Genomic DNA, 26,480 nt, shown 5'->3' with positions numbered 1-26,480 from the left:
AGTATCTCATCTCTAGATTGTGCTATTTCAGAATAAGTTTTAAAGTATTCTTTACGTTTATTTTTCTCAAATGCTGTTTTTTTTTTACTTGTGTCACTTTTCTTGCCTATTTTATTTGATATAGCATGTTTAGTTTTCTTCACATATAGTTTATATAAACTACTAATCCTAATATGTGAAAGAAATCAAAACCGTTAAAATCAAAACCGTTGTACCTTTTGCGGTCGTATGGTAGCTCTTAGCCACTAGTTCCTACTAATACGAAAACAACGGCAAAAGGTAATACCAGCTATAATAAAAATAATACGTTGTATTTGAAGAAATAACGGATTGAAATTCAATTAATTCGCGAAAGTGAAAGGTGCGACAAACTCATACTCGAGTTTTAAACTCGAGTATGAGTTTGTCGCACTCGAAACTCATACATCAATGATTGTATTTGATAAGTTCTCCAATTAAACTTATGATAACTACTTGATGTAACAAAATTAAAATTCGTTATAAACTATGTCTGATGTGATACAGAGAACAAAAACGACAAAAACAAACTGAACAAAAGAAGGTAGGTACTTAGGGCATCTAGGGGTTATAAAACCAGGATTTACTTTAAGATAATACTTCCCAGGCGGTAAAATAACCATTAAATTATGATCTTATTAGACAAGGAAAAAAGGTTAAGTTGAGGAACAATGAAAAATGCTTGCTTAAAAGCTTTTAAAAAATGAATATTTCGTGACAGAAGAGATAAATTAGATTAAAAAAAAAAATATTTCAAAAGAAATTTTGTGTAATTAGATGGAAAAAGTTACAAAAACTACTTTTAAAAGATGCGTTAGTCAAAATCACTGCTTCAAAAAAAAATGAGAAAATTTTCAAACAATCCCGATAAAATATAATTCTATTTTACATCGTCAACGAAAAAAATAATTTAAGAAAAAAAAGATTGGGGTCAGAAAAATTTGCTTTCTTATTTTTAATTGGAATTGATATTTGACATTTTAACTTTAAGTTGACAACTTTGCAAGGTCATTGATTTTTCAAGAAATATTTCTATTTCATTCCACCTTGCCACATTCAAAATCATTCATTCTATACTGTATCTTTTAGTCTTTTATGCTATTTCAAACAAAAACTCCATAAAAAAAAGCGCAGAGACTAGAAAATTTAATTTTGATTGAAAGAAACTACGCAGTTAATTCACTCTGGAGTGGTTCAAGATCGTGATTAAATGACTATTACTCAATCTCACTGAAAAGGTCAAAAGTTACAGTTAAATAATGTATATCTTTAATCTAGAAGAAAAAAAATTAAAAGGGTAGACTCCATAAATAGCGTTAAAAAGGAAACAACTGTAATCAACAAGAATCTACAGCTCTTTATGTTACTAAAAAAAATATTTCCACCTAAAAATCTATTTGAATTCTCTAAAAGCTTATTTTAAGGTTGCGCAAAATGCTGTTCTTGAATAGTTTAAGAGCAGGCCCCTGCTTTCTAACCAGAAATTGATTTCAAAAGGCTACATAGCTAGCATAAAAAAAATTTATAACTCTTCTTTAAAATAATTTCAACATATTTTGAAAACACACCGAAATTATAACATTGAAATTCCAAAAAGAGTTTAAAATTTTAATTCAAGGTATCAAAAATTTTAAATCTTTCGATATTAATCTTTCTTAAGAATAAAACATTTTTTTACCCAAAACATATCCAAAACAAAAGTAATTCAAAAATTTGGTTAAAAATTAAAGGTGTAATTTACATACATGAAAAAATTTTACAAACTTTTTCACAGGCAAAGAGTAAAATTAAGCAAAAAAAGGTTCAAATGTGTAAAATTTAATCAATTTTTTTTTAATTCAAAAAATATTCTCAATATATTCTGTAATATAATAAAATATTCTCTATATACTTTTTAGTTTTGATGAAAAAATTTATATTATTCTTACTACATTGATAAATGGTTCAGTTACTATCCACTGACATAAAAAAATAAATTCACGAAAACCGCCAAAAGATTAAAAAAGATTGTGCACCCCTTTCTTATGATATGCAAAATTACTTTAGAATTATTTTTCAAAGTTATTTTTTAAAATTTTTTGGAGGAGTAACAGACCAATACTGAGTTAAGCAACATGGGTGCTTATGAATTTTGATTATATTTTTCAAAATAATTATACTTTTCAAGAAACACATTTTCCGTTTTTTTTTAATCTAAGATAATTTTCATAAGCTTCATAGCTTTTTTTTTTTTTTTCAATATTTACGCAAAAAAGAATGCTCAAATAATGCTTAAATAAATAAAACTATAAGAGTGAAAAAAAAATTGACTACATGCACGGTAAAAAAAAATTTTGCTTACCTCAACACCAAAAATGGTAATAACTATATGTACCATTTTTTTTTTTTTTTTTACACTTTAGGATGCTTTAAGGATCGATCTTAAAAGCTAATATTATTGATTAGTCGTGATTAATTTCTTTCCTATGACTAACTCTTTAATTACAAAAAAGTTCACGATTTTATTTTCTCGCAATTTCCTTAAATAAATAATCTGCTATCTTAAATACCAAAATAAAAATTGTTTTAAAATATATACATAAAAAAAAATCTAAACTAAAAAGCTCTACACACATTTTTCTCTAAATAAATTTAAGATCTATAATCTCATAGTATCACAATAAAATTTCAATTAAAATAACCCTAAAATAACCCATTCCAAATGTTTAACAAGAGAGGAAAATGAGTTGGAAATTAAATAAGGGAACAGTCCCTTAAGGGATGTAGTTAGAGTGGGAGGAAAGTATTTATTAAAATTAAGTTATCGAAATACGGTTTGGATTTAAGCTTAATATGACATGACATTTCAAGTTTTTCCACAACTTTCCCACAGTTCAATTTGAAAACTGTCAGAAGGTTATTTCCGGTTTTCTTTACTCCAAAACATGGAAAAGCAAATCAAAATATTGACTTCAGGCGATTTCTTCTCCACCCCACTTCTTTCGATCTAAACATGCGAAGAGAAGAAAGTATTGAAGAGTTATTGTGTTATTCTCACTTGAAACAGAAAAACTCTTTTCTGACTATCTGTTGAAAAAATGTAACGTTGCAATATTATCTTCTATCGCCTTATTTTAACAAAAAAGAATATTCATAAAAAGATACTGTAGGATTGGTTAACTTGTAGTTAAGAAAAAGTGTAGTAAAGCTAAAGTAAAAATAATATTAATACAGATCGTTCACTTGTCATCACCTACCGTATCACGCAAGTCAGATAAAAGTGATTTAATAAGTTTCCGTGCTATCACAATAAAACTCACTATACCATGCCTAATTTTTCTTTATTCCTTCAATAAATTGTTCTTTTTTATCGTCTAGCAACATTACCACTGTACATACAAACAATTCAATTCAAACAACTTCGACGCTTAAAAGTTAACTCTCTTATACTAATTAAAATAAATCATATTGATGGAATACATTTTATACTTTTAGTAGGATAACATTATATGAATTTTTTATACTATGCCGTGCCAGTTAAATGAAAACAAAAAAAAAGCAAAAAAAGTGCAAAACATTGTTAAATTTATTTTCAAAGTTTCGAAATTTTGAGGAGTTACATCAGCCAATACAGAAGTTCGAATGAGCGGAGAGGCACATTCGGATTTTCAAACTTAATATCAAAGTTTTATAAACTTTAAAAGATTGGTTTTTACACAAAAAAATTTTTAAAAAATTCACACTTTTTATAATTTCAACAAAATTTAAAACTCTAACGTAACTTTTTTGTTCCGGCTATCCAAATGTTTAAGTAGACATTTTAATCGCGTTATCTTTCACTTATGCTCTAAAACATTTTTATTCTTATTTCTATTTGAAAGAAACTCTACTTCTTCGAAAAAAAGCTCTACTCCCTTAAACTAAGATGTCACTAACAATTTGACACTAGTTTCAATAACTAACTTAAACAAATTATGATTTATCACACATTCAAAAATTTAAAAGCAATTTGAACAATAAAAGTAATTTCAAAATTTAAATAAATCAAACAAAAGGTCAAAATTTTTAACCGTAAATTAACTCTCAAGTGATGAAATAGGGGAAATAGAACCAAGTTGTCCGGACATATTTTTCTTAAATATAGCATAAAAAAACTAAAAACACAAAAGATTTTATGCTTCTAATTGAACTTGTTTGACAAACATGGTGAGAAAAAATATTAAAAAAAAAATTTTAAATATTAATCAATTCATAACCAGAAAATTAACACACATAATAAAAGTAAAACAGTCTAGAGAAGCAACATATTTTTTTAATTGTTACTTTACGCATTTTTTAAAGGATATTACTAATATTTTAGGTATTTAAAACACGTTGCTTACAATTTATACAAGTAGGAAAATTAGTAAGAAATATAATTTTATTGACAGCACTTGGAGAACTATTACACATGAAAAATATACATTTCGTTTTACTCTTGCTACCAAAACAGCATTATTCCAACATAATTAATGAACGCTGTTTATCCTGAATTACAAAATGTCAAACAAAGAAAACTTTTCTCTAACCATGTGAATAAATTGGAAGTACTCCCTCTTTTCTTACTCCATCTTAAGAGTGCGTAAATTACGATTTTTAAAAATGCTTCATATTCTTAGAAGTCTATTTACTCGTTTTAGAGGTCCACTTTATAATAAAAGAAAGAACGATCAAAATGACAAAGCAAAAAGTTCATTTTAAAATCAGAAAGAAAAAAAAGTTTTGAAATTGCCACAAAATTAGAAAAAAATGTTGAAAAAAATAAAGATAGCTAATATATTATAGGGTAAGTCTGGGTTAGATGGTCATAGAGGAGATAGCCTATCAAAATATCTGCGATATTTGTGAATAAATTGCAGTAAATGCATTTTTATAGGAAATAGTTCACTTGTTTATTAATTTGGAAAATGCGTTGTTTTTGTTTTTTTGTGACAACACAAAAAAACTTAAATTTTAATGTTTATTTTATTTAGAGTCAAATATTTTTCGTAAATTAATTATTTTTTGATTTTTCAATATGCATTTTCTTTCAACTAGCAGAACCTTTAAGGCACACATATAGTCCAATCCATGTTCTTGAATATAAAGTAAAGGAATGAATGCCAGAGTGACGTTATTAATTCGGTGGCCATGTCCTCTTCTATTTTAGGAGAAATAACCACGTAAAATCGAGGAATGGTGACCACTTTTCATATACAGACATAGAAATTGTAAGGTCTTAAAAGATTTAGAAAGAGATAAAAAAAATTTGCCAAACAAGCACACTGTAAAAACTTTGCCATAATATGCAATGGCTCCATAAAACATGTATAAGTTTTCAAAATCTTTGAAAAGTGTGGTAAATTTTTTATTTTTTTCATTTTTAACACTGAAAAGACGGAAACTTAGTATATACCTATATTGCCCAAAAGCAGTCAAAATATCTGGATTGTGAGTGCGAAAATAAATTTGCTTAAAATTTATTTTTAACATTTTTTATATTATTTACAGTTATATAACAAGTTATTAGTAAATATTAAAAATAAAAAAAATTATATGTTGTACAAAAAGTCACAAAATTCTAAGAAATTCTGTCATTATAAACATCTTTGTTTTTCTAATTGAAATTAAAAGCAGTCAAAATGACTTCCTTAGGCAATCTAGTGTTAAAGTGATGGATTAAACCAATTAATTAATTAAGTGTTTTAGTATTAATATCGATAACCAGGACTGGCTGGTTTAAACCAATGTGGTTTAAACCATTTTATAAAAAAGCTTTTTCGGTAGTTTGATTTTTGATTATTTATTATATCATTGCTTTGATTACAACCAAATAAAAAAAAATATTTTCTCTTTTTTTTCATTTTGTGTAAGAAAAAAAGTTAACAAACGATGCTTACGTATGATGTGTTGTTATTCAGACTACCATTAACAAGAAATAAAGGTACTAAAGCAAACAGGCACTTTATTAGACCTATAGCGGCAACACAGTGACGTAATAATTCATTTATGTAACACCATCAAGTGGTCATAGTATAGTGATTTGGTTGCTCAGTGTATACATGGGGAAAAAACAAAACTTGTTTTGAATCAGCATATTGCTCATTAGCTGTGGAAGAACATACAAGACCTATCATGTAAAAAACTGAAGAAGAAAAAAACTAAAGAAGCTAATTAAAAAACTAAGCAGCTCTTATATGAAGTATGCATAAATATAAAATTCAGGAAAAATTCATGGAATAACATTTACATTACATTTTCTTGAAGATACAATAAAATAACGAACCGCAATAACTAGAGAAAGAAATTAAAATTTTATTGGAGAGCTAAGAAAGAGCTGAAAAAAATACAGGTGAATAATCAGATTCTATATTGTTCCAGTAAAAAAAAATAATAAAAAATTCTAAACACTTTCCAACAGTTACGAAAGATCAATTTCACGATCACATGAACGACAAGAATAAGTTTTATAAGTTAACAATCCAAAGAGCTGGGGCGGCGTTTTTTCTTTTTTCCTTTCCATTTTATGACGAACAGTTTCTCTCGAGCCCTTCTGTGAAGCGGAACCTAAAGCCTGGGGGAACACGGACCACTGCGCCCCGTCAGGCCAATGAACCTCAACGACAAATTTAACTAAAGAAAAACATTGGATGAAGCAAAACCTTTCACATGAATGGCATTACGACAGAGTAACAAGTTACCTTATAACACAAAATAAAAGCATTTTGTAAAAATGTATTTAAAAGAAAGGAACCAAGAAATACTAAAAACTTTCTTGGCATTCTGTAAAAAGAAAGGGGAGAAAAAAATCTTATTTTAAAATTTATTGATATATGCATGTTTTTAATTCCACAAAAGAAAATGAGTTATATGATACTGAAATTATTATTAAGATATTCTGTTCTGCAAGATTAAGAAAAAAAAATTAACAAACTACTATAATATCTCAAGCCCTTCCCTCTATCCCAATAAGTGCGTGTTCTTATTTAAATTTCTAACAACTGTGTCAATTTTTTTTTGCACAAATTAAAAAAAAAAAAGTTTCTATTATTTAACAAAATTTTGTCCAAAAATATCAAAAGCTACTTCTCATCTCCACCTTCTGGGGGTGGGTTGAGGGCAATTTCAAAATCTCAAATAGAAATTTCTATTTCTTATTTCAGGTTTGGATTATCACGTAAAAAAGTACCACTACTCGAACCATAGGACATTACATTTTGATTCACAGAAAACGCTGTAATTAACAAAAATGAAAATGGGGTACTAGTTGTTTTAAATGGGAACTAGCACGAGAAATACACACCAGATCGAAAATATACATAAGATAAATGTTTCTTAATGTTTTGAATTAAATGAGTTTCCAATTATAGTTAACTCGCCACCAACGTCTGGCCCTGGGTGTCCTGCTATTAGTATATGGGTTTCATATTTCCTAGCTTTTATTTCATATACAGATATAACTATTTGCAATGAAAATAATATTATACTTATGAAAGATTCTTACTTTATATCCGTTTTTAGAAGATTTACCAACATGTTTTAAATATTTCAAAAGATTTTATTTTAATGCGTCTATTTTAATTATGAGCAATACTTATACTTATGGAGATGGAACAAAAATAAATTTTATTTTGATTTATTCTAACCAATTGATTAATCTGACTTTTTAGAGCCGCAATGGCTCAGAGGGTAGAGCGTTCGCCTTCCAATAAGGCGAACCGGGTTCGAATCCCAGTCGATACCAATTTCGCATCCTGTTTGCACCTACCACAGTGCTGACGTGGGGTAGATGGAGTACCTCAGGGGTAGACGGATCATCTATTGGAGTCCTTTGCCGTCAGCTAACCGTGGGAGGTTCTCGTCGTCTTCCTCTCCATGTAACGCAAATGCTGTTAGCACCATCAAAAAGTCCTCCACGAAGGCAAATTTCTCCCAACACTCAATCCAGGAGTTTCCTTGTCTTCTGGATTGGGTTCAAAATTACAAGGCTACGGAGTTGAAGATTAGTAGTCGTAAACCCATAAAATTGGGTCGGCTGTTCAACGACGGTTATATAAAATAAAATCTGACTCTTTACCGAGGTTTATTCTTCTCTATAATATATAGAGGTAATATTTTGTTTTTGGAACTACTTTTCTTCCCTAATGGAGTAAGAAGAGATTTTAAGGTTACAATTATGTAAAATTTGTGAAACTTTTTCTTTGAACCAATAACCACTATTGACTAAAAATAAACACTGAATCATTATTTTCAAAATATCCATCTAATGATAACAAACTAGACCCGCATCCCAGGAGTTGCGACAGATTTTACTATTACAAGAGACTTTTTTTCAAAATTATGTAACATGTTATTTTTCCCGTTCTTTCTAAACTGACAAGTATTTACCGAAATATTCCCATTTAAAACAACTTGTACCCCAATTTCATTTATGTTGATAACAGCACCATCTATAAAAAAAATAATAAAGTACTTTTTCTTCTTAAGCATCCAAATTTGCAATTTAAAAAAAAATGGGAATTTCTACTTGAAATTTGCCCCCACTCAACTCCTAAGGGGTGCGGTTTGAAAGGTGAGGAATGGCATTTTGTAAAATATTAAACACGTTTTGATTGTTTTTTTCTATCTAGTGTGTATTTTTTTTGAGATATTAATCCGTTGCGAAACTTTCGAAGAAACCTGAATATGTCGTTCAATAGCAAAAGTGGAGTAACGCTATAGTCATAAAATATGCATTTTTTTAACTGTATCACAATTAGCCGTATCTTTCATAACATAAATTACATTTACTTTGATCTATATTAATCAATAAGAAATAGATAAACGCTGACTGAAAACCTTTACTTGAACATAAATTGTAAATCCTGCTCGCCGTCATTTGAAAACAAATTTACAGGATATATATATATCGAGATACATACACAGTATAACTATTTTACAACATACTTCACTTGTTCAAATTTAAAATGCATCAATTCTTGAATTTCTTTGAAACATTTCCATCGTTTTTTACTAGATTGTATATATTTTTAACAGTTTGAAGATTAAAAGGGTATAGACGGAGCTGATGACCTGAATGACACGGACAAAATAGGAATTCCCTGAAATGAAAGTTCACAACAATCATTTGAAAAAAAAACTTTGTAGTACAAAAGATTTTAAGTTAAAAGTTAATTATATATAACTTTTGAAGAACTATAAAAAGCTACGAGAGTACACAGATAAAGAAAGTGGGATGAATTGGGAAACCTTCCAACATCCATAGGCATTGACAAGTTTATATTTAGGCGACAGAGCGGAGCATTTTTTGAATCATCAGAAGCCATTCATTTCCTAAATAAATAGAATAAGACATACTTCGTAAGATTATCTTTCTTGTTATCCCTTCGGCAAACAAAAATAAACACCATTTTAGAAACTCGATAGTTTCCGTCACATTTATAACAACAAAAAGACAACAGCAAATGACAATAATCAGATTTAATTAAAACATTTTATCAGTATTTGAAGGTATGGTAGAGTCGTCACTCTAACGTTTAATGGAATTTTTATATCTTTTTGATCAACTAAGTAATTAAAATATATACCAAGGTTGATGTTTTAACCCTTGAAATGGACTCCCTAAATAGAAATAATTCGGTTTCAGTTCAATTAATAGTTTATATTATTATTTTTTTCTCTTATTTTTTACGTCAAACAGGCAACTAAGCAAACCACGCTAAATAAATATGCAAACTTAATCTCATTCTTGAAACATAGTAGGAATAAGTTTCAAGATTAAGTATTTTTTACGCAATAATAAAAAAAATTATTCGTAATCTACAAGATGAATAAAAAAAACATTCCATTAGGTTGTTGTTGTCCTAGGCCATTTAGGCAAGGGGTGCGATTGTCCTTGCTTTCCAGTGGCGCCATCTATAGCCAAGAATTTGACTTATGATACACCCATACGTCACTCCTGTTTATAGGGCGGGCCCATTCATACATTCATCCACAGATCGTAATTTTGATGTGAACCAAAAAACGATCAATCTCTAATTCCATAGATTAGGTATAATTTGTTATGGGAACACGGAAGACTTTGCGATCCGACAGATTTATTTAGCACCAGTCACCATTTATTACACGGGAAGTCTTCGGCCGGCTGGATTCGTTCTCACGAACGGAGATTGTTCTTTTTCTCCCATCACAATCAATAGTCAAATACAAAATTAAAAAATTTAAAATATGTAAGCTATATTCCTTTGCCTTGAGTGCGCTTCGATTACACTGCAAATTTGTATGGCTACTTCCTCTGGCTTTCTCACAGCCCATTTGACCTAACTTCACGATATTACAAAAAAAGAGTTCTAACATTTAACTCACATAAGAATTTCAACACATTATTAGAATTATTAGAATTTCAACACATTCTAATATTGCGGTGATGTAAATTTAGTGGGTATTTTCTTTTGCCACCTACCTGCCATTTTAGCTTTGAAAAGGCACTGTGCATAAACTTCAGAGCTAAATATTGATATCCATATTATTGAGATTATATGATAAACAGAACTTTGTTTCAGCAAATAAATAAATAGATATGTACTAATAATAAAACACTTACTTAACTTTCATTTTTTAAATAAATAAAATAAAAAAGAAGGGGGTATCGTCCCTTGCGGTTGGCGAAAATGTGTTTAGAGCAAACGAACAGCAAATAGGAAGGTACTTTATTTACCACACTGCTGCACAATAGGCTATCAGCGACGGTTTGGGAAACATCCCCGAGAATGATCAGAAGACATGCCATCACATTTTTGATCCTCTGTAGAGGGAATGGCTTCTCTGCTTTGGTAGCCCGACGACCAGCACGCGAAGTCAAGCGCTTTACGGTAGAATAGTTTAACGAGGATCGATACCGAGAACCCTCGGTCCCTACGCAGGCTGATCAAAGTGGTCACCAATTGCTTTCTAACCGCAGCCAGTGATGCTTGATTTCTATGTTCTACTGGGAACGGCGTCTTTATGAGCAGTCCACTGCGGACAAACAGCAAATAATTACAACTCTAATTATTATTTAGTTATTAACAACCATTTACTCAAGTACTTAAGCGAAGTTCTTCCGTTTTTACGAGAAGTTTTCTTGAATATTTAAAGCGAAATTAAATTTTAGGACCAACTATTTCTTTTTTAATTTGATAAATTTGATTTTCAATCATTTTAACCACTACTCTATGTAAACAATTTAAACAAATCTATAAAACTGTCATGCAATAGAAAAATTAACGTAAGTGACAAAAAAAATAATTCAAAATTGAGATTTGATTTTATTTATTATTATTTTTATAGCATTTTGATACACTAAATATTGCAAAAACAAAATATTTCAAAATTAAAAAAATTTCAATCAGTTTTCTGATATTCAATTTTAGCGATATTTTTAGCAAATGGAGAAAAAAAAATTTGCCAAGTCACTCTCGAAATCAATCGTAAGGCATTTTTTTTTTTTTTTTTTTTTTTAAATTCTACGGCAGAATGTGGTGACCGTGCATTGAAGTTTTAAGTGACAAGCAAATTTAACAAATTAAGTTCGCCTCAATTATTTTTTTCCATCACTTTAAATATTATGGGTAGCTAGGACTTCCGGGTTGTCATTTATGAGTAAATCTAGACAAGTTTGCCAAAAAACAAAATAGGTTTGAATCCTTTTCGCTACGATGTCTCCTCAAAAGGGACATCACAAGTCATGACGCTGAATGTTTAAATATTTTATCTTACTATTTAGTAACCAGATCTATATAGAAAGTAAAAAATGTATTATGTCTTTTAAAATTTTTTAGAGCTTACATTTGTTTATTAGCATGTTTAAAGCACTAAAAAAGAAAAGGGTTTGAAATTATAAAGATTAGTCATCCAATCCTAATCACAGACAACACTGACAGCATCGTTTATGCCAATGGTTCTCAACCCACGCCCCAGTGACAACAATAGTACATCCCTATTTTCAAGAAATTTTTATCAGGCTTACACAGACCTATGCACGCCATTGTGGACATATTGCTTTGATTAGGAAAAAAATCATCGAAAATTAATTTAAGATGTTCTAGATCTTCAAATCTATTCAATTAAAAGTTTTAAGTATAACTAAATTTTCAGACAGAAAACTGACAGAACTCATCGAACTTCTTTATCATCAGTACTTATATATTAACGTAGTTTCAAATTTACAATGCATAGTGAAAATGGTGACACGCCTTATAATGCCAGATTTACTTTGTTTTATTTACATAAGATGTCAACTAAGTGTGCAAGAGTTTGCAATCAACGAACATCGAAAATGCAAGAGAATAAATGAAATACATCCTCGAGAAAAAGTAAATTAACGTTTTAACATTTCCTAATTAATAATGGGCTAATGGGTAATAGAGTAGCAAGTATAATATGAATGCAAATTTACTTTTTTGTGTGTGATAACCATTTAAAAATATGGAGTAAGAATAGCGTTTTCGAGGAACATCCTTTTAATACCTTGTGAACTAGAGGTTATAGAACAACCATAGGTTAAGAAAAAAAATTTGCTACGCTCTATGGCAGAGATCTTCATAAATTTAGTGACCACTGATCTAGGCCATAGGTGATTGGAGATTCGTTGAATTTCTAGAAGGTCGTTAACAAATTATAGATAAAATTAGCATTGAGAACATATTAAAACTCATTCATTTTTTAGTTTGGGATCGAAATATTATTTACTTTTCTAACACAGCTTACAATATTAGTAATTGAAGCAGTTATATAATTAAAATTGTTTTTTAAAAAATAACGATTTTAAACATTGACTGGAAAATACTGTAATATCCAATTTACGTTTTCAACGTTAAACGGCACCATGATCTTTCATATGAATTTAAAACTTTTGTGCCCCAGCGGCTTCCTAAATTTCACCTAAATGGTTGATAAATTCTTTAACTTAATTAAGCATCTATTTAATTTATTTATTTTTGCATGCTGTAAAAAAAGGAATCAGACAATTATTATTGGAGAACTTTAAAGCATTTAAATTTTTACTTATTTTTCTCTCACTTTTATCAAATATAATAAAGATTGGAATATATTTTTACGTAAATTAATTTTAATAAATTTTCTTTTTTGTTAAATTATTAGAAGGGATATTATAGAAATATAATTAATTTCAGACTTCCTACATTTGACTTATAAAATATATGCTAAAATTATGGTTCACTCATAATATTTAACATAAATTTTATAAGTTAACAATACTATGTTTCATTCAGTTTTAACTATACTAAAAAAACACCGACGATGGATTGCAGGTCGACCTTATTACGTGCATAAACGAAATCACGCGTTTCACATTTTTATATTGCATAAGAAAAATAATATTTAATTCAAACTAAAAAGTGCTAAGTTGAATTTATCTTATGCAAACACCTAAAAATTTCACGAGTAGTTAAATTTAGATAAAACACTTTTTGATATAAATACATGGTTATAGAAGTGTTTCATAACAAAAATATTAAAATACTTGACAAAAAAATTTCTTTTAAAAAAAACTAGAGTAACCATTTACCTTTTTATTTAATGACAATACAACGCTTAGAAGTTTTATGTTCATAAATCATTGCAGAAAAGTTATTCCAAATACACCAAAAATCGTAGTGATGACGCAAAAAATACGTTATTACATATCAAAGAATGTATAATTCTCCGGCCCCGAAAAAAAAACGTGTAGGTAAAATTCTAACCCAACTTAAAAGACACAGAAAAAATTATTTTTCTCCTTTATTAGTACTAATTGAAGGAGGAAATAAGAATAATTCTGAGTATCATTGTTGCGTTTTATTGATCAGTCGTAATTAAAAGCCTTAATTTTTCAATTTTAAATTCTTTGCTTAGTTCATACATGGAATAATTATAAATTTGCATAGTAACCCATTTTTGACCAAGCATAGAAATTTTAGAAAATGTGGTATTATTTTCTATGAAATATGCTAAAATCACATTCATTAAGACAAAAAAAAGTTTCATGCATGAAAAATAATACTTTATTTAAGAAGTTAAATGATGCGTACACGCACCATTTCCTAAATCAATGAAAAAATCATTTAGTATACTCCAATCATGAGTTTCCTCCAATTGAATCATTAATATTTCATCGATTTATTTCCCGTAAGAACCCGTAAAAATAGCAGAAAAATAAAATTAGTGAAAAACATACGTACTCTGTTGCAAGTTAGAAAAAACCATTGAGGTATAGGATTTAAGTAATCATCCGCGACTACAAATAGTTCCGTTTTATTTAGTTAACAAATTTTACAAATATGCTTTCAAAAGTAAAACACGCCAGACAGAAATTTAATTCATGCTCTCTTTTACAATATACATCATAGAATTATTTTAAAAAAATTATAGTTTCGTAGTCTTACTAGAATCCTAAACTAATTTTGATATAAACTAGGACGTATTTTGATATAAACAATGAGAAATTTCCTTCTTGAAAAAGAAAAAAACTATATGACGTTGCAAGAGCATTAGATTTGATTCTTATTCGTCAGATTATTCGTAAGATTTGATTCGCGTCTTATGCTGACATGCTCTTAACAAATCAAATGAGAGATGAAGAATTTTAACTTTAGTTTCGCTGCAGAAGAAAATCGTCAGCTAGAAACAAGATGCATTATTCTTTCATCGGTGTCTTTAAATGCGAACAGAAAGGCGTACATTTGTTACGAGTTTTTGATAACATTTTTATAAATTCTTATTACTTGTTAATTGATTATTGTTGTTAATAAGAAAGCGAGCAAAAAGTAGGCTGTGCAAAGTCGTTACAAGAGTAGGCGACGTTGATTTACGTTCGCCCTGGGAGCTTGGCATCCATTTGACGTGCACTTAGATGCAAACAGGCTCTCTCCATAGATATTATGGTTTTTCTTAACTTGCAACATAGTTTAGTGTTTACAAAAAAACTAATTATTAAAATGGTGAGTTAAGAAATCTTGAAAATGGGTAATGTAGAGAATTCATATTTTACATAAGGATCTGCATTTAGTAAAAAGAGACCCAGAAATTTGGAAGTCCTGGGTGCTAAGGACCCGTAGTTTCCAAAATCTAGCGAAATCGCTGAATTTATATTTAAAATTTCAATTACATACAAAATTAAATGCATACCAATTTTAAAATATAAATTCAAAAATACTCTTTAAACTCCCAAGTACATATTTTCAAAAATAAATTCCTAAGGGTAAGAAAGAAAAAAATTTAAAATATCCAATTTTGAAACATTTTTAAATCTCAGCTATTTGAAAAACTTACGAGATCTGACATTTTACGAACGTATAAAACTAAATCCCAGTACAGAACATACAGAAGACACATTCATATCTCCATAGTTGAGATAACAATGTACAGAATTAACTAAAGAAGAAAAAAAAGATGACTCGAGCCCATTTTTTGATCACGCGACATTTTCATTACTAAACGCATTAAAGTTAACGACTTTTCAAATCTTCGTTCTATTCGCACTACATATTCTTTAGTCCAAAAAGTATTTGATAATAAAATAAAACCTTACGTGATTAAATAAAAGGAAAAGAAACAATGTACTCAGAAATTAATTTATTTTTCATTGAACTAGTAAGAATAGAATGTAAAAAGAAATGTGAATACACCTCTGCATAGAACAAGCACATCTAAAATCTTTCTCAAAATTACACACTAACAATTTCGCTAAAAAAAAATATTTATTGATTTAAATAATTGAAAAGTGAGAGACGAGATTTAATATTTCTTGATTTCTTCCAAGAGTGGTTCGATATTTAATTTTAATTAGGACTAGAAACTATATTTATAATTTTAAGTATGATAGAGCTGTAACTATTATTTTATGTAGCGAAGCCTCAATTTAAATGTACATGTAATTTAAGCGTACTAGTACTTCTAGATAAAAAATATTAAAACCAAAAACAGCATGATGGTCTGTAACGTTTTCTTATTGATGGTCTGTAACGTTTTCTTCTGTAACGTTAAAATTGCACCAACTCACAAATATCGTTTACGAGTTTTGCGGATATCCCAATACTATTGTTAAAAAACTACATGGACAATTAAACGAGCTAAAGTTTTAAAAAGTAAACTTCTTTTTTAAAAAAAAAAATCAGCAATCTGGAGATTTTTTTTTTTTTTTTACCTTGATCAAAATTTTTGATATCAACGAATAATTCCTTTAATTGAATTTTCGCATATTTTTAACAAAGTTGGCATGATTTAAATAATGATTAAAATCGCGATTTAAATCACTTGATTTTTAGGGGGGGGAAATCATTGATTTAAATCAATTGTAATTATTTAAGATGATTTAAAGCATTTTTTTTTTTTTTTGTTAATAAATCATTAAGTCAAAAATATTTAAATATATTCTTTAGGGTGCGATTCTCTTTAAAGTCTTGATTTCATTGATAATGAAGGTTCGATCCAAAGAAATAATGAAAGGGTAAACTACCATATTTCAAATTAGACTAATAAATAAATAAAATTCGATACTAAAGTGTATAAAAGTAATGTTAAACTTAAAATGCAATTTTCCATTAGCTTAAGTAAAACAATTTGCTGGAAATAAAAATATTTCAATTATACCCATTTAGTTTCATGTTTATTTGAATATTTTAAGTGCTTTTAAAACATATAAAATGCGTAGTTAGTGTTCACCAATATTGAAGAAAGACTTGTTCTGCCTACAGAATTTACAATATTTTCTTCTTCTTCTTTAATGTATTCTGATCTCTTCGTTGGATATTAAACTGACAAATTGCCTCTCTGTGATTACAAATTTCAGGATGTTTAGCTTGAAGAAAATTAATTGCGATTTTATTTATTCAGTGATTAATTTGAAAGAAGCAAAAAAAAATTTTATAAATTTCAGTTAGAAATATCAACTATTTTAGCTATGCTATTGTTTTTAAATAATATGAAGAGCTGCTTATATATTTTATCGGATGATCTGCGGCTGGTAACCACACAAAAAAAAAAAAAAATAATTTAAAATCTGATTTAAGTAAAATAAAAAAAAAATCCGATTGCTCACCCTGACTTTTAGTAACCCAAACTATTCAGCAAATGGAGTAGATTTTCAAACGTTAAAAAATTAAATTACAAACAATTTTCAATATTTTCATTACACTCTCGCAATAAGTGGCCAAAACTTTAGCTTAAACTTAAGTAACTGTAATTTCTAATTGGAAAAAAAGTGTCCTTGGTTCTTTTTTTTTATTCTGATTTTTTTTTTTATAGCACTGACTCCTTTATTTAATTTTAGCTGCTCACAAATAAACAAACAGAAATCATTACTCAAAAACCTTGTTCAAAACGAGCAAATTATGTCTAAAATAACAAGCGCAATGTTATGATTAAAGAAACATAATTACCCAAACAAAAAGATAGTTATTGACAACCTAAAATGATAGAAATGTCTCAATAATATGTAACTAAATTATTTGCTAAATTTAAAATTCTAAAACAAAATACATACTTTTTCCGAATTAGTATACCTTTCGACAGTCAAAATGTTTCGGAGTAGCAATATGGAAAGTATGGTCCGAATAGTTACACTAGAGCAGGGGTGGCGTACCTTTATGCACCAACGTGCCATTTTTTCAAAAAATTGTTTAATGAGGTCATAGACGTGCCGTCAAATAATTTTGAGTTCTTAATTATTGGGAAAATAATAATACTAAATACTATCAACTCAAAACTCTTCATTTACTATGAAAAAAAAAAACATTTTGCTATGTCTCAGTTATACGCGTAATTCAACCTTAAGTAACATTAGTGTGACTTCTGTTGTTGCAGATTAGAAGACAAATGACTTATATTAGGTTGTAAGATGTTAGTTTAAGCAGGACTGTTAATTTTTTTTGCCAATTATTTATTGTTAGCTTGTTTTTTACAGTTATTGTTTTCTTGGCCTTAAATTTTTAATTTTTTTCATTAATTGTTTATTTTTTTGTTTGTTTTTGTGAATTTTAATTTAATTGTTAATATGCTTCATAGTGAACTTTGTGATCGGTGGCGTGCCATAAATGGCACGCGTACCATTGGTTCGCCATCCCTGCACTAGAGGAACTTCATTATTTTTGTCGCTTGAATCGTTTTCACTATTTTGTTTTTTTTTTTTTTTTCTGATTTTGATCAAATTTTGTATTATGATAAAATAACATGGCTTAAAATAAAGTTAAAATTTCCAAATTTTACAAATCAAAAAAATTTCGATCATAATTAAAAATTAATAATCTTAAATGATATTTTGCAGGAACACGTGTTTTAATAAAGAAGTTTAACAGTTGCAAGCTTAAAGTGTTTGATTGTTCTAAAAAATTCTAGAGTTATAATGAAATAAGCAAAAAGTTAAATTAATTTTAGGCTACTGAATATAGGGAGCCCAAACTTCCGACTATTCTCATGACTAAACTATTGGAACCATATTTTCCATATTATAACTATCCCCTCCTCCTATTTTGAAGATTAAAACCCAGATCTGTGCCAAAAAGGTTTTAAATTTATATTCTAAAGTCAAGAAAAAACCAAGTTGTAATGAATTTTTAAAAGAAATAATCGCAATATATATAAGATTTATTTATCCTGAACCTTACTAGTTGCTTAATGTTATATGGAAGAGAGTCAGTGCCTTAATTTGCAGATAAGATTGAACCCAGTGATTTCTCGGTTCATTGCTAAACATTCCCCCATTCAGGCCAGAAAAGATTTTTTTTTTTTTAAAGTTCTATATAGCCATACTTTTTGTGCACAAAGATTATAGATTTAAGCAATCACATATGAACATGAGTGGCATTACAAATAAAAATTTACAGTTCATAAGTAATATTGGAAATTAGGGAGGGAAGCATTTTTTCTCTTAAAACCAATAAAAATCTGTCAATCCAGAAATCATTCGAAGTTTGAATCAGTGTATGATTTTTTAAACATTTATAAAATAATTTATACGCATAATAATTCATCTACATGCTTGTTAGATCATACCAAGTAAAATACACTAAGAAAGAAAGGTCTTGAGAAAATAATTTTTAAGGATCAAGACACTTAAAGAAAACTTTTATAATCATTAAAATTTATTATATTAGAAACCTTCTCCATTGTATAAAGCATTATTAACTAAATTTGTTGATCTTAATTTCAAAATGCCAAGCAGAACTGGTGGTTAAAAACAACTATCCATTATGAATTAATAAAAATACTAGCTAGAAAAATATACAATATATTATGTATGACAGAATAATATACAAAATATAATACAATATGTTATGAAATAATGGAAATGTAATCTATAAAATAATATAAGGTATGCATATTTAATGCCAGAAACAGAGAACAAGGGAGACAATAGAATATTAACCGAAACTATAAGATCATTGATGAAAAAAGGAACTTGATGAAAAACAATTTAAAATAATTTTCTCACTGCAATTATCTAATTTAACAAACAATATAAAAGCACCCAACATTCGGTTTACATTCTCTGTCAATTCTACTAAATTATTTTTTTTTTTTTAGTAGAAATGTAGAATTAGGTATTTTCAGGTAATTGGGTGTTAGAAAAACAAAATTTGTCTCTGTACAATGTGTACAAAAAAAGTTTTTTTTTTTTTTCAAATATAACAGGATTATCAGGAAATTTTTATATATAGGTTTGTATAATACTAATAAAACATTTAACTAGATATTTTATTAAAAAAAATCTTTCATAAAATTCACTATTTGAGTAATTAGTTATTTCAGTCAAGCTTACTAGGATAACTATTAATTACATTTTCAATTCACTAATAATAGTCAGCTATGCTTGCTAGCCTCCACCAACCACAATACTGACATAAAATATCTCCTAGACATAGGCCTTTTATGATATAATTCGAATATGGGTTTAGTTTGTTCAAAAAATTCCTTGTCAAAAATAAAAAGGTACAGTGTACAGTGCTGAACATAAAAAGTCATATATCCACAATGTGAATTATTCAAAATTTAAAATAAAATAAAAATAAGAGTTTAACTATCTTAGATATGAACATTTAAAAAGAAACATGTAGTTATTCTAGAATAATATGAAGGAATCACCATTAAAAAAATTTTCTTTTAGTATTTAATATTAACTATATTTCAGTGTAATTCATATTTACGAGTCGCTAACCATCACTTACAAATCATGCTTTTTGCTTGTTTCCCATTGCTACTTTTATGCCTATGGAGAAAAATATCAAAAAAGGTAAAAATATTTCAGAAATTGCAAAAGTTAATTTTTCTTTATTGTTCACTGTTCTCGAGAGAGCTAATTATGAGTGCTTTAATTTATTAATATATAACAAAATACAAGTTTAAGATTCACAATAGAAGCATTAGCCTTATGATACATAATATAAAGCACATTTTAAAATATTATCTAACTCTAAACTATATTAACCCTTTCGTGTCCAAAACCACACAGATTTGGAACACTATGGCAACTTTTGCTATAGAGATACAGTGTCAAACAAATCAATAGATTTATTTATCACAACAGAATTCACTAAATTATTAAACTACAATAATAAAATTATTTAAAATATAACACAGAATTTACTGATACAATGAAATTATATGAAAGTAAAAATCAGTTTTTTCTCAATGGTTAAATTCTAGTAGAATGGGTTAAAACCTGTATACAACTACTTTACATCTAACAAATATTATGCATTAAATCTGATGAAATAAATTGGTATTATAAGCTAATGCAAAAATTAAAGGGAAAAAAAGAGGAATGGCATTGATAAGATGTTTCAGGAACATAATTTCAGTTACTCATATGGTAACATAGGGCTGGCTGGCTAGCAATTACAATAGGGGGGGAGGAACACTAAGAAATGTACAAATGTACCTAAGTTTGTTTTTTTTTTTGTTACATGAAAATAGTTACAGCAATAAAGCTTTAACTGCCACTTCCCTAAATGACTCTCATTGAAAAATCATTAGATTAGGACGCTTAGAGCAGTATAGGGAAATCATAACATCTACAACTGTTACTGTGTAAAAGACTATAACTTTAAAATCATTAATATCAATATTCTGACGATTAAAGACCATAATGATGCACTGCCCAAAAAGCTTTTTAAAGTTGGTAGGTTGCGTAAACAGTACACAAGTAAAATACATGAAAATTATTAAATATTCAGTTTATAATTTTTAAAGTGCTTTTAATATGGGTAACATCACACGCAAGAAACTACACTTGGATTTGCATTCATTTTACTTAGATATCATAATTTAAAAAGGAGCTCACTTTTAACAGTTACTTATAAAGTAAAAGCAAAAAAAAAAAAAAAAAATATTAAAATTTTGAACAATCTTAAAAACTATTAACTTCTCATCCAAAAATAAAATTTTGTAGATCTGCTTATCATATGGCGCAACAACCAATGGAGGGCCAAGGCCTACAGTGCCCATCCCAGTTTTCTTGACTCAAGAGTGCAGTAGCAGATGTTCTGGTTGGGTGGTCAGTCAAACACAACACTTCAGTGCCCAGTCTCCAAGCATGCTTGGTACTCTTTTTATCGACCCATTGAAAGCATGTAAATCTGGCTATCACATAAATTTTAGTATTTATCCCTTACCATACAAATTATTCTTTAGATCCTAGCCCATTCGACAGCAGACAACCCATTAAAAATACACTCATTGAAACTTTTAAAAACTATCTTAATATCTTTCATAATGCTTAAACAAGATAGTAATTGGTAAATTTATATTAATCTAATGTAGAGCTGCTTCAAAAAGCCATGCAACTATGAATAGTGATGAAAGCTTGTCGAAGGGAAAAAGGGGACTTTGTCTCAAGGTCTAGAAATATTGCAGGGCCCGGTTGAAATTTCTTAAAAAAATAAAAATCCTTTTAAGTTTCCTTAAAAAATATTGCAAAGAATTTTTTTTATATATAATTAATGTATTTATACAGACAATAACATTAAATATAATTTATGTAAGTATATCAATATGTATAAATAATTGGATAGCAAGGCGAAATTTTTGGGTCGATTTGGCTTTACAAGTATTCACTTTAATTTTTTCCTCTCTCTTTTTTTTCTAACTGAGTAATATTGATTTTTAGTTGTTTTTTTTTATGTATATAAGATCAAAACACAAGGAAAGCAACAAAAAAGAAGATTATTAAAAAAATTTTAAAACAAAAATTAAAAAACTTAATAACAAAAAGATATACTGTATATTTCCAAATATATGCCGAGAACTTTGATAAAGCTTTGAAAAGCTAAACTCAGGGGGTCGGCTTATAATCGAATCTACTAACTTTGAAAATTTCCAGGAGGACATCACCAAATGAAATGCTTCCCCTTTTGCTGAGCATTATCCCCAATCAGTAAATATCGCGAAACGTACATACAAAACATAAAATAGTTGAAAACAGTCAAACTAAAATTGAAAAATAAAAGAACAGTTTGAGAGGAATACCATCATTTTTTAATCCTTTAATTACGAATTTGAAACGTCCATGCTGCTTTTTATCTACTGTGCACAAAAGGGGGTACATTTTTATATCCAAGAGTAGCATGCCTCATTTTTTTTTTGGTTGATTTATATACGAGTTTCAAATTAAGGGTCAATTCGGCCTATATTCAAAGATATAGTGTAATCTCGTCATCCGCTCACACGGTTATATCTCCAAAAATAGTGCTTTCCAATATTGTATTAGCATAGCCAAAGCAAAATATATCAATACAATAGTGTGCATAGCACCAAAAAAAAAGAGAGAGAGATCAATTCGTGAACATAATTTTATCAAGTAAAAACATAACGAAAATTCAAAAAAGTAAAAAATAAACACTAATAGAAACACATATGAAACCAGAAAGGAGAAAAAATGCAATGATTTTAAAATATTTGTAATTAAGCTGCCAGATTACAAAATATAAAATTGAAATGTAAACAGATGAAAGTGGGATATATTTTTAAGGCGCGTTCATAGTTAAGAACATCATCAGATTTGTCCGTTACCTTAGAAATGCCCGAAAACTGGATTTGTGCAAAGTAATAATATATTATACTGGGTGATTCAAAATTTATAGACAACAAACAGACTAATTTTAAATACAACATTTTAGTTTTATGATTCTTGTAGAAAATATTAATATTCATTGAATATAATATTAATTATTTAATTGAATATTGGAGAAGATTGCTGGTTAGTTATAAATTTCCAACTAGATACAGTAACGTATGGATCTAATTTGGTTTGGTTGCCACAGATTTGATTTGCACACGGCAAAAATATGAATCTAGATCAACAAAGTATTACACAAAAATGAATTCCTTTATTAATTTTAGAGCACAACTAAAGCTATTTTGTATAGAATTTAATTACAATTGTTTTTAATCAAACTTCGGAATAGTATGTCAACTTATTTTTATGATAAATAAATATCATAACAAATTCTTTTAATTATATTAATTTGATTAAAATAGTACTTGAATAAATGCTTTGAAAAATATTAGAATTCTATGCAATTAGTTCATTCATACTAAAATTAAAATCATAACCACTTGCAACTTATATGCAGTTAATAAAACTTAACATACTTATTCTTATTACTATACCAGTTAATAAAGTTTAATTTACTTTCATTCATAATATCTGTGAGTGATACATCTTTCTATCATATATACTTATGTTTCATGGCGATAACCTCCTAAACATGTGTTATAAATATGCCATTTTCTAATAGATATTTTTACATTAAATATTTTGGTCCATTAAATTCCCCAATTTTAGTTAAAGAATTCTTTATATTTAGTACATAATAATAGAGATACCTCTTTTAAAGCATTAAACATTAAGTTTTCAGCAGAAATGAGCATTAAAATAATTGTAAATTACCATTCAAATATATTTTTGAAAATTGATATTTCAAGAATCAAAGGTAAACTACTATTTTGCAAAAAAATATATATATATAAGCTTACAACATATGAAAATTTGACTCTTGTTTTGAGGAAGAGACCTGCAATAAATTTTGTCCCTGTGTTCAGCCTTGATTTCCAAACATATATTATATTCTTCATTCTTGAAATTTAATAAATGTAATTGATTTCAAGGATATAAACAAAATTTGATTGTATTACTGAAGCATCATGATTCATTTATATAAATAAAACACACGAATAAATTTTAATCATTAGACATAAATAGAATATTTACACATATGAGAAGTTAATCTAGAGCGAATTTTTAAAAAAAAATTTCAATATGCACAGTTTCCATATTGAATAAATAACATTCTCCATAAGGGAAGGCAACCCTGAATAATTTTTATTGATTTAAAAGTAAATGAAAAAAAAATTTATTAGAATGAACAAAAAAATAAATAAGTAAAATAAAACTAAAAATTACATTTAAAACAGCAAAATACATCTTATAAATTAAAGAGTTCACTACAATCATAGATTATGTCCTAACTGACATAATGAGTCCTTCAAAAAATATTTAAAGATGAATCCCCAGGTTATACTGAAACAATTCTTAAATCTAATATAAAATTATATGAATTCAGCACATATTGTTGAACTACAAAATTTACTTAATATCTACAATTCATGATGTATAATAAACATTGTCTTGTGATTAATAAAACAATGCTTTCCAAAGGATTTTTAATGACATAATATACTTATACTTATCAAAATTGCCATTAACCTTACTTATTTTTATTAGTCATGTTTTTCAAATGACCAGAAACCCTTGAGTATAATATGTTACAAACACAAATCACATAATTTTGAATCCTATGATGTTATATTATCAACTGTTTTATGCACCTGAATTACAAAAATTAACTACAACAGTACTTTATTACCTAATTATTTAGCTTGTTTAATAAAATATAGAAAAAAAATTTCAGTTGTATGATAATAATATGATTTTTTTGTTTTTCAGTTTACTGATTATTTATTACCCAAACTATAACATTATCTAATCAGCAAAATAAGGTTTAAACATTAAAAAATGAATACCCATATAAAAATGATTTCTATGAATTTTTCAAAACAAATTTAGTTGTACATTTTAAGTTATTTCACATCGACTAATTTCCTTTCGGAAACTTATATTCATTTCAATGAACTACAAAACAATCATTCTTTTTTTATTTTTGGAATCGAGCACTGATAGATAATGTCAAAAAAATCGTGATCCCAATAGCTATATTTTGTTCGAAGGGAGAAAAAAAAAAAGAAAATTGATCGATCAATCGTTTTCATATAAAATTTAACAACTCAATCTATAAAGGTTCTAAAGAAAAACTTTGCACTGTACCACAAAAACGTATGGCAGAATTAATAAATATTTGATAAAATAATAGAAGTTCAGCTGATTCGCTCTTCCATAACACGGTTAGTCACACGGAATAATGTAAACAAACGTTCTACCGATCCAATTCTTAGGTTATTGCTAATTTGTATTTTTTTCTGAGTGTCCTAAATTTTTATAATATGACTAAAAATTTTATAAAATGATAAAATCCTGCTAATATGGTACAACGATTACGTTTAAAGGTTACTTTTAATTTAGAAGTAATGTACGCTTTAACTAAAAGTCACCCAATAATCTCCAATAGATGTATGGCTCCAGAAGTATTCTGCAAAATTTTGAATTAATAAATGCATTGAAAACTAGAATTAGAAATTAAGTTGCAGAAGGGTTCAAAAAGGTTCTATGTTTATCTTATCAAAAATGTTCAGTATTCTACTTTGCAATTTGATTTTAAAATTAAATAAAAATTAAATTTAAAAACTTACCCCATAAACCAGTCCACGGTGTCCCGAAGATATTCTGGTAGCCTATCCAGCTTGGAAGCAGATTATTGACTAAGTTTTTATAAGAGATATATTCGAGCAACAATAACTGACTTGACAAAAACCCAGCTGTCAATAAGATGTCAACAGTACGGCGCGTAAACTTCAACTAAACATGGCCGACCGGAACATTCTGCGCAAGAATAAGATCCAAATTACGTCAATAGGTGGCAGTAGCTTCGCAAACAAATTCATGTACATTTTCTCACATGTTCATGCATTTGTTTTGTTATTGTAGAAACGCTACTAATTTTTTGAGATCTAATGTTTACTCATTCACCAATGTAAATATTTTTTTTTCATATCAGTATTTTGATCGATGTAAATAACTAAAAAAAAAACATTTCTGTTATATATTATATTATGTAACGAAGTTATATTGAAAATATTTTACTTTATACGTCCTGTGAATAAAATCGAATCAAACATTTCATTATTTTAATTTGATGCTTGTAAGATTCAAAAGTGTTACAATGTAATTTTTACTTCAATTTTCATGAAACACAGAATTGAGAGGCTACTTGCAACTTGTAATTGTAATAATAAAAAAATTTAAATTAAATTAAATT

The 26,480-nt window shown here is 27.9% G+C and overlaps 1 protein-coding gene across 1 annotated transcript in view; it reads right to left on the bottom strand.

Annotated features, from left to right (window-relative positions):
- LOC107457068 (MOB kinase activator-like 2) overlaps positions 1 to 26,050 on the bottom strand; it is a 227,045-nt gene extending 200,995 nt beyond the window's left edge. The window contains exon 1 of the mRNA XM_016075120.4: positions 25,855 to 26,050. Within this exon, the coding sequence (XP_015930606.1) occupies positions 25,855 to 25,859 (5 nt within the window). The 5' untranslated portion in view covers positions 25,860 to 26,050. The remainder of the gene's footprint in view (positions 1 to 25,854) is intronic.
- Between the last annotated feature and the right edge of the window lie 430 nt (positions 26,051 to 26,480).

The sequence above is a fragment of the Parasteatoda tepidariorum genome, chromosome 11 (assembly GCF_982258835.1).
Source record: "Parasteatoda tepidariorum strain Cologne lab strain chromosome 11, Ptep-v5.0, whole genome shotgun sequence".
Lineage (NCBI taxonomy): Eukaryota > Metazoa > Arthropoda > Arachnida > Araneae > Theridiidae > Parasteatoda > Parasteatoda tepidariorum.
The sequence above is the reverse complement of the archived record's forward strand: the minus strand, read 5'-3'. Positions and strand labels throughout refer to the sequence as shown.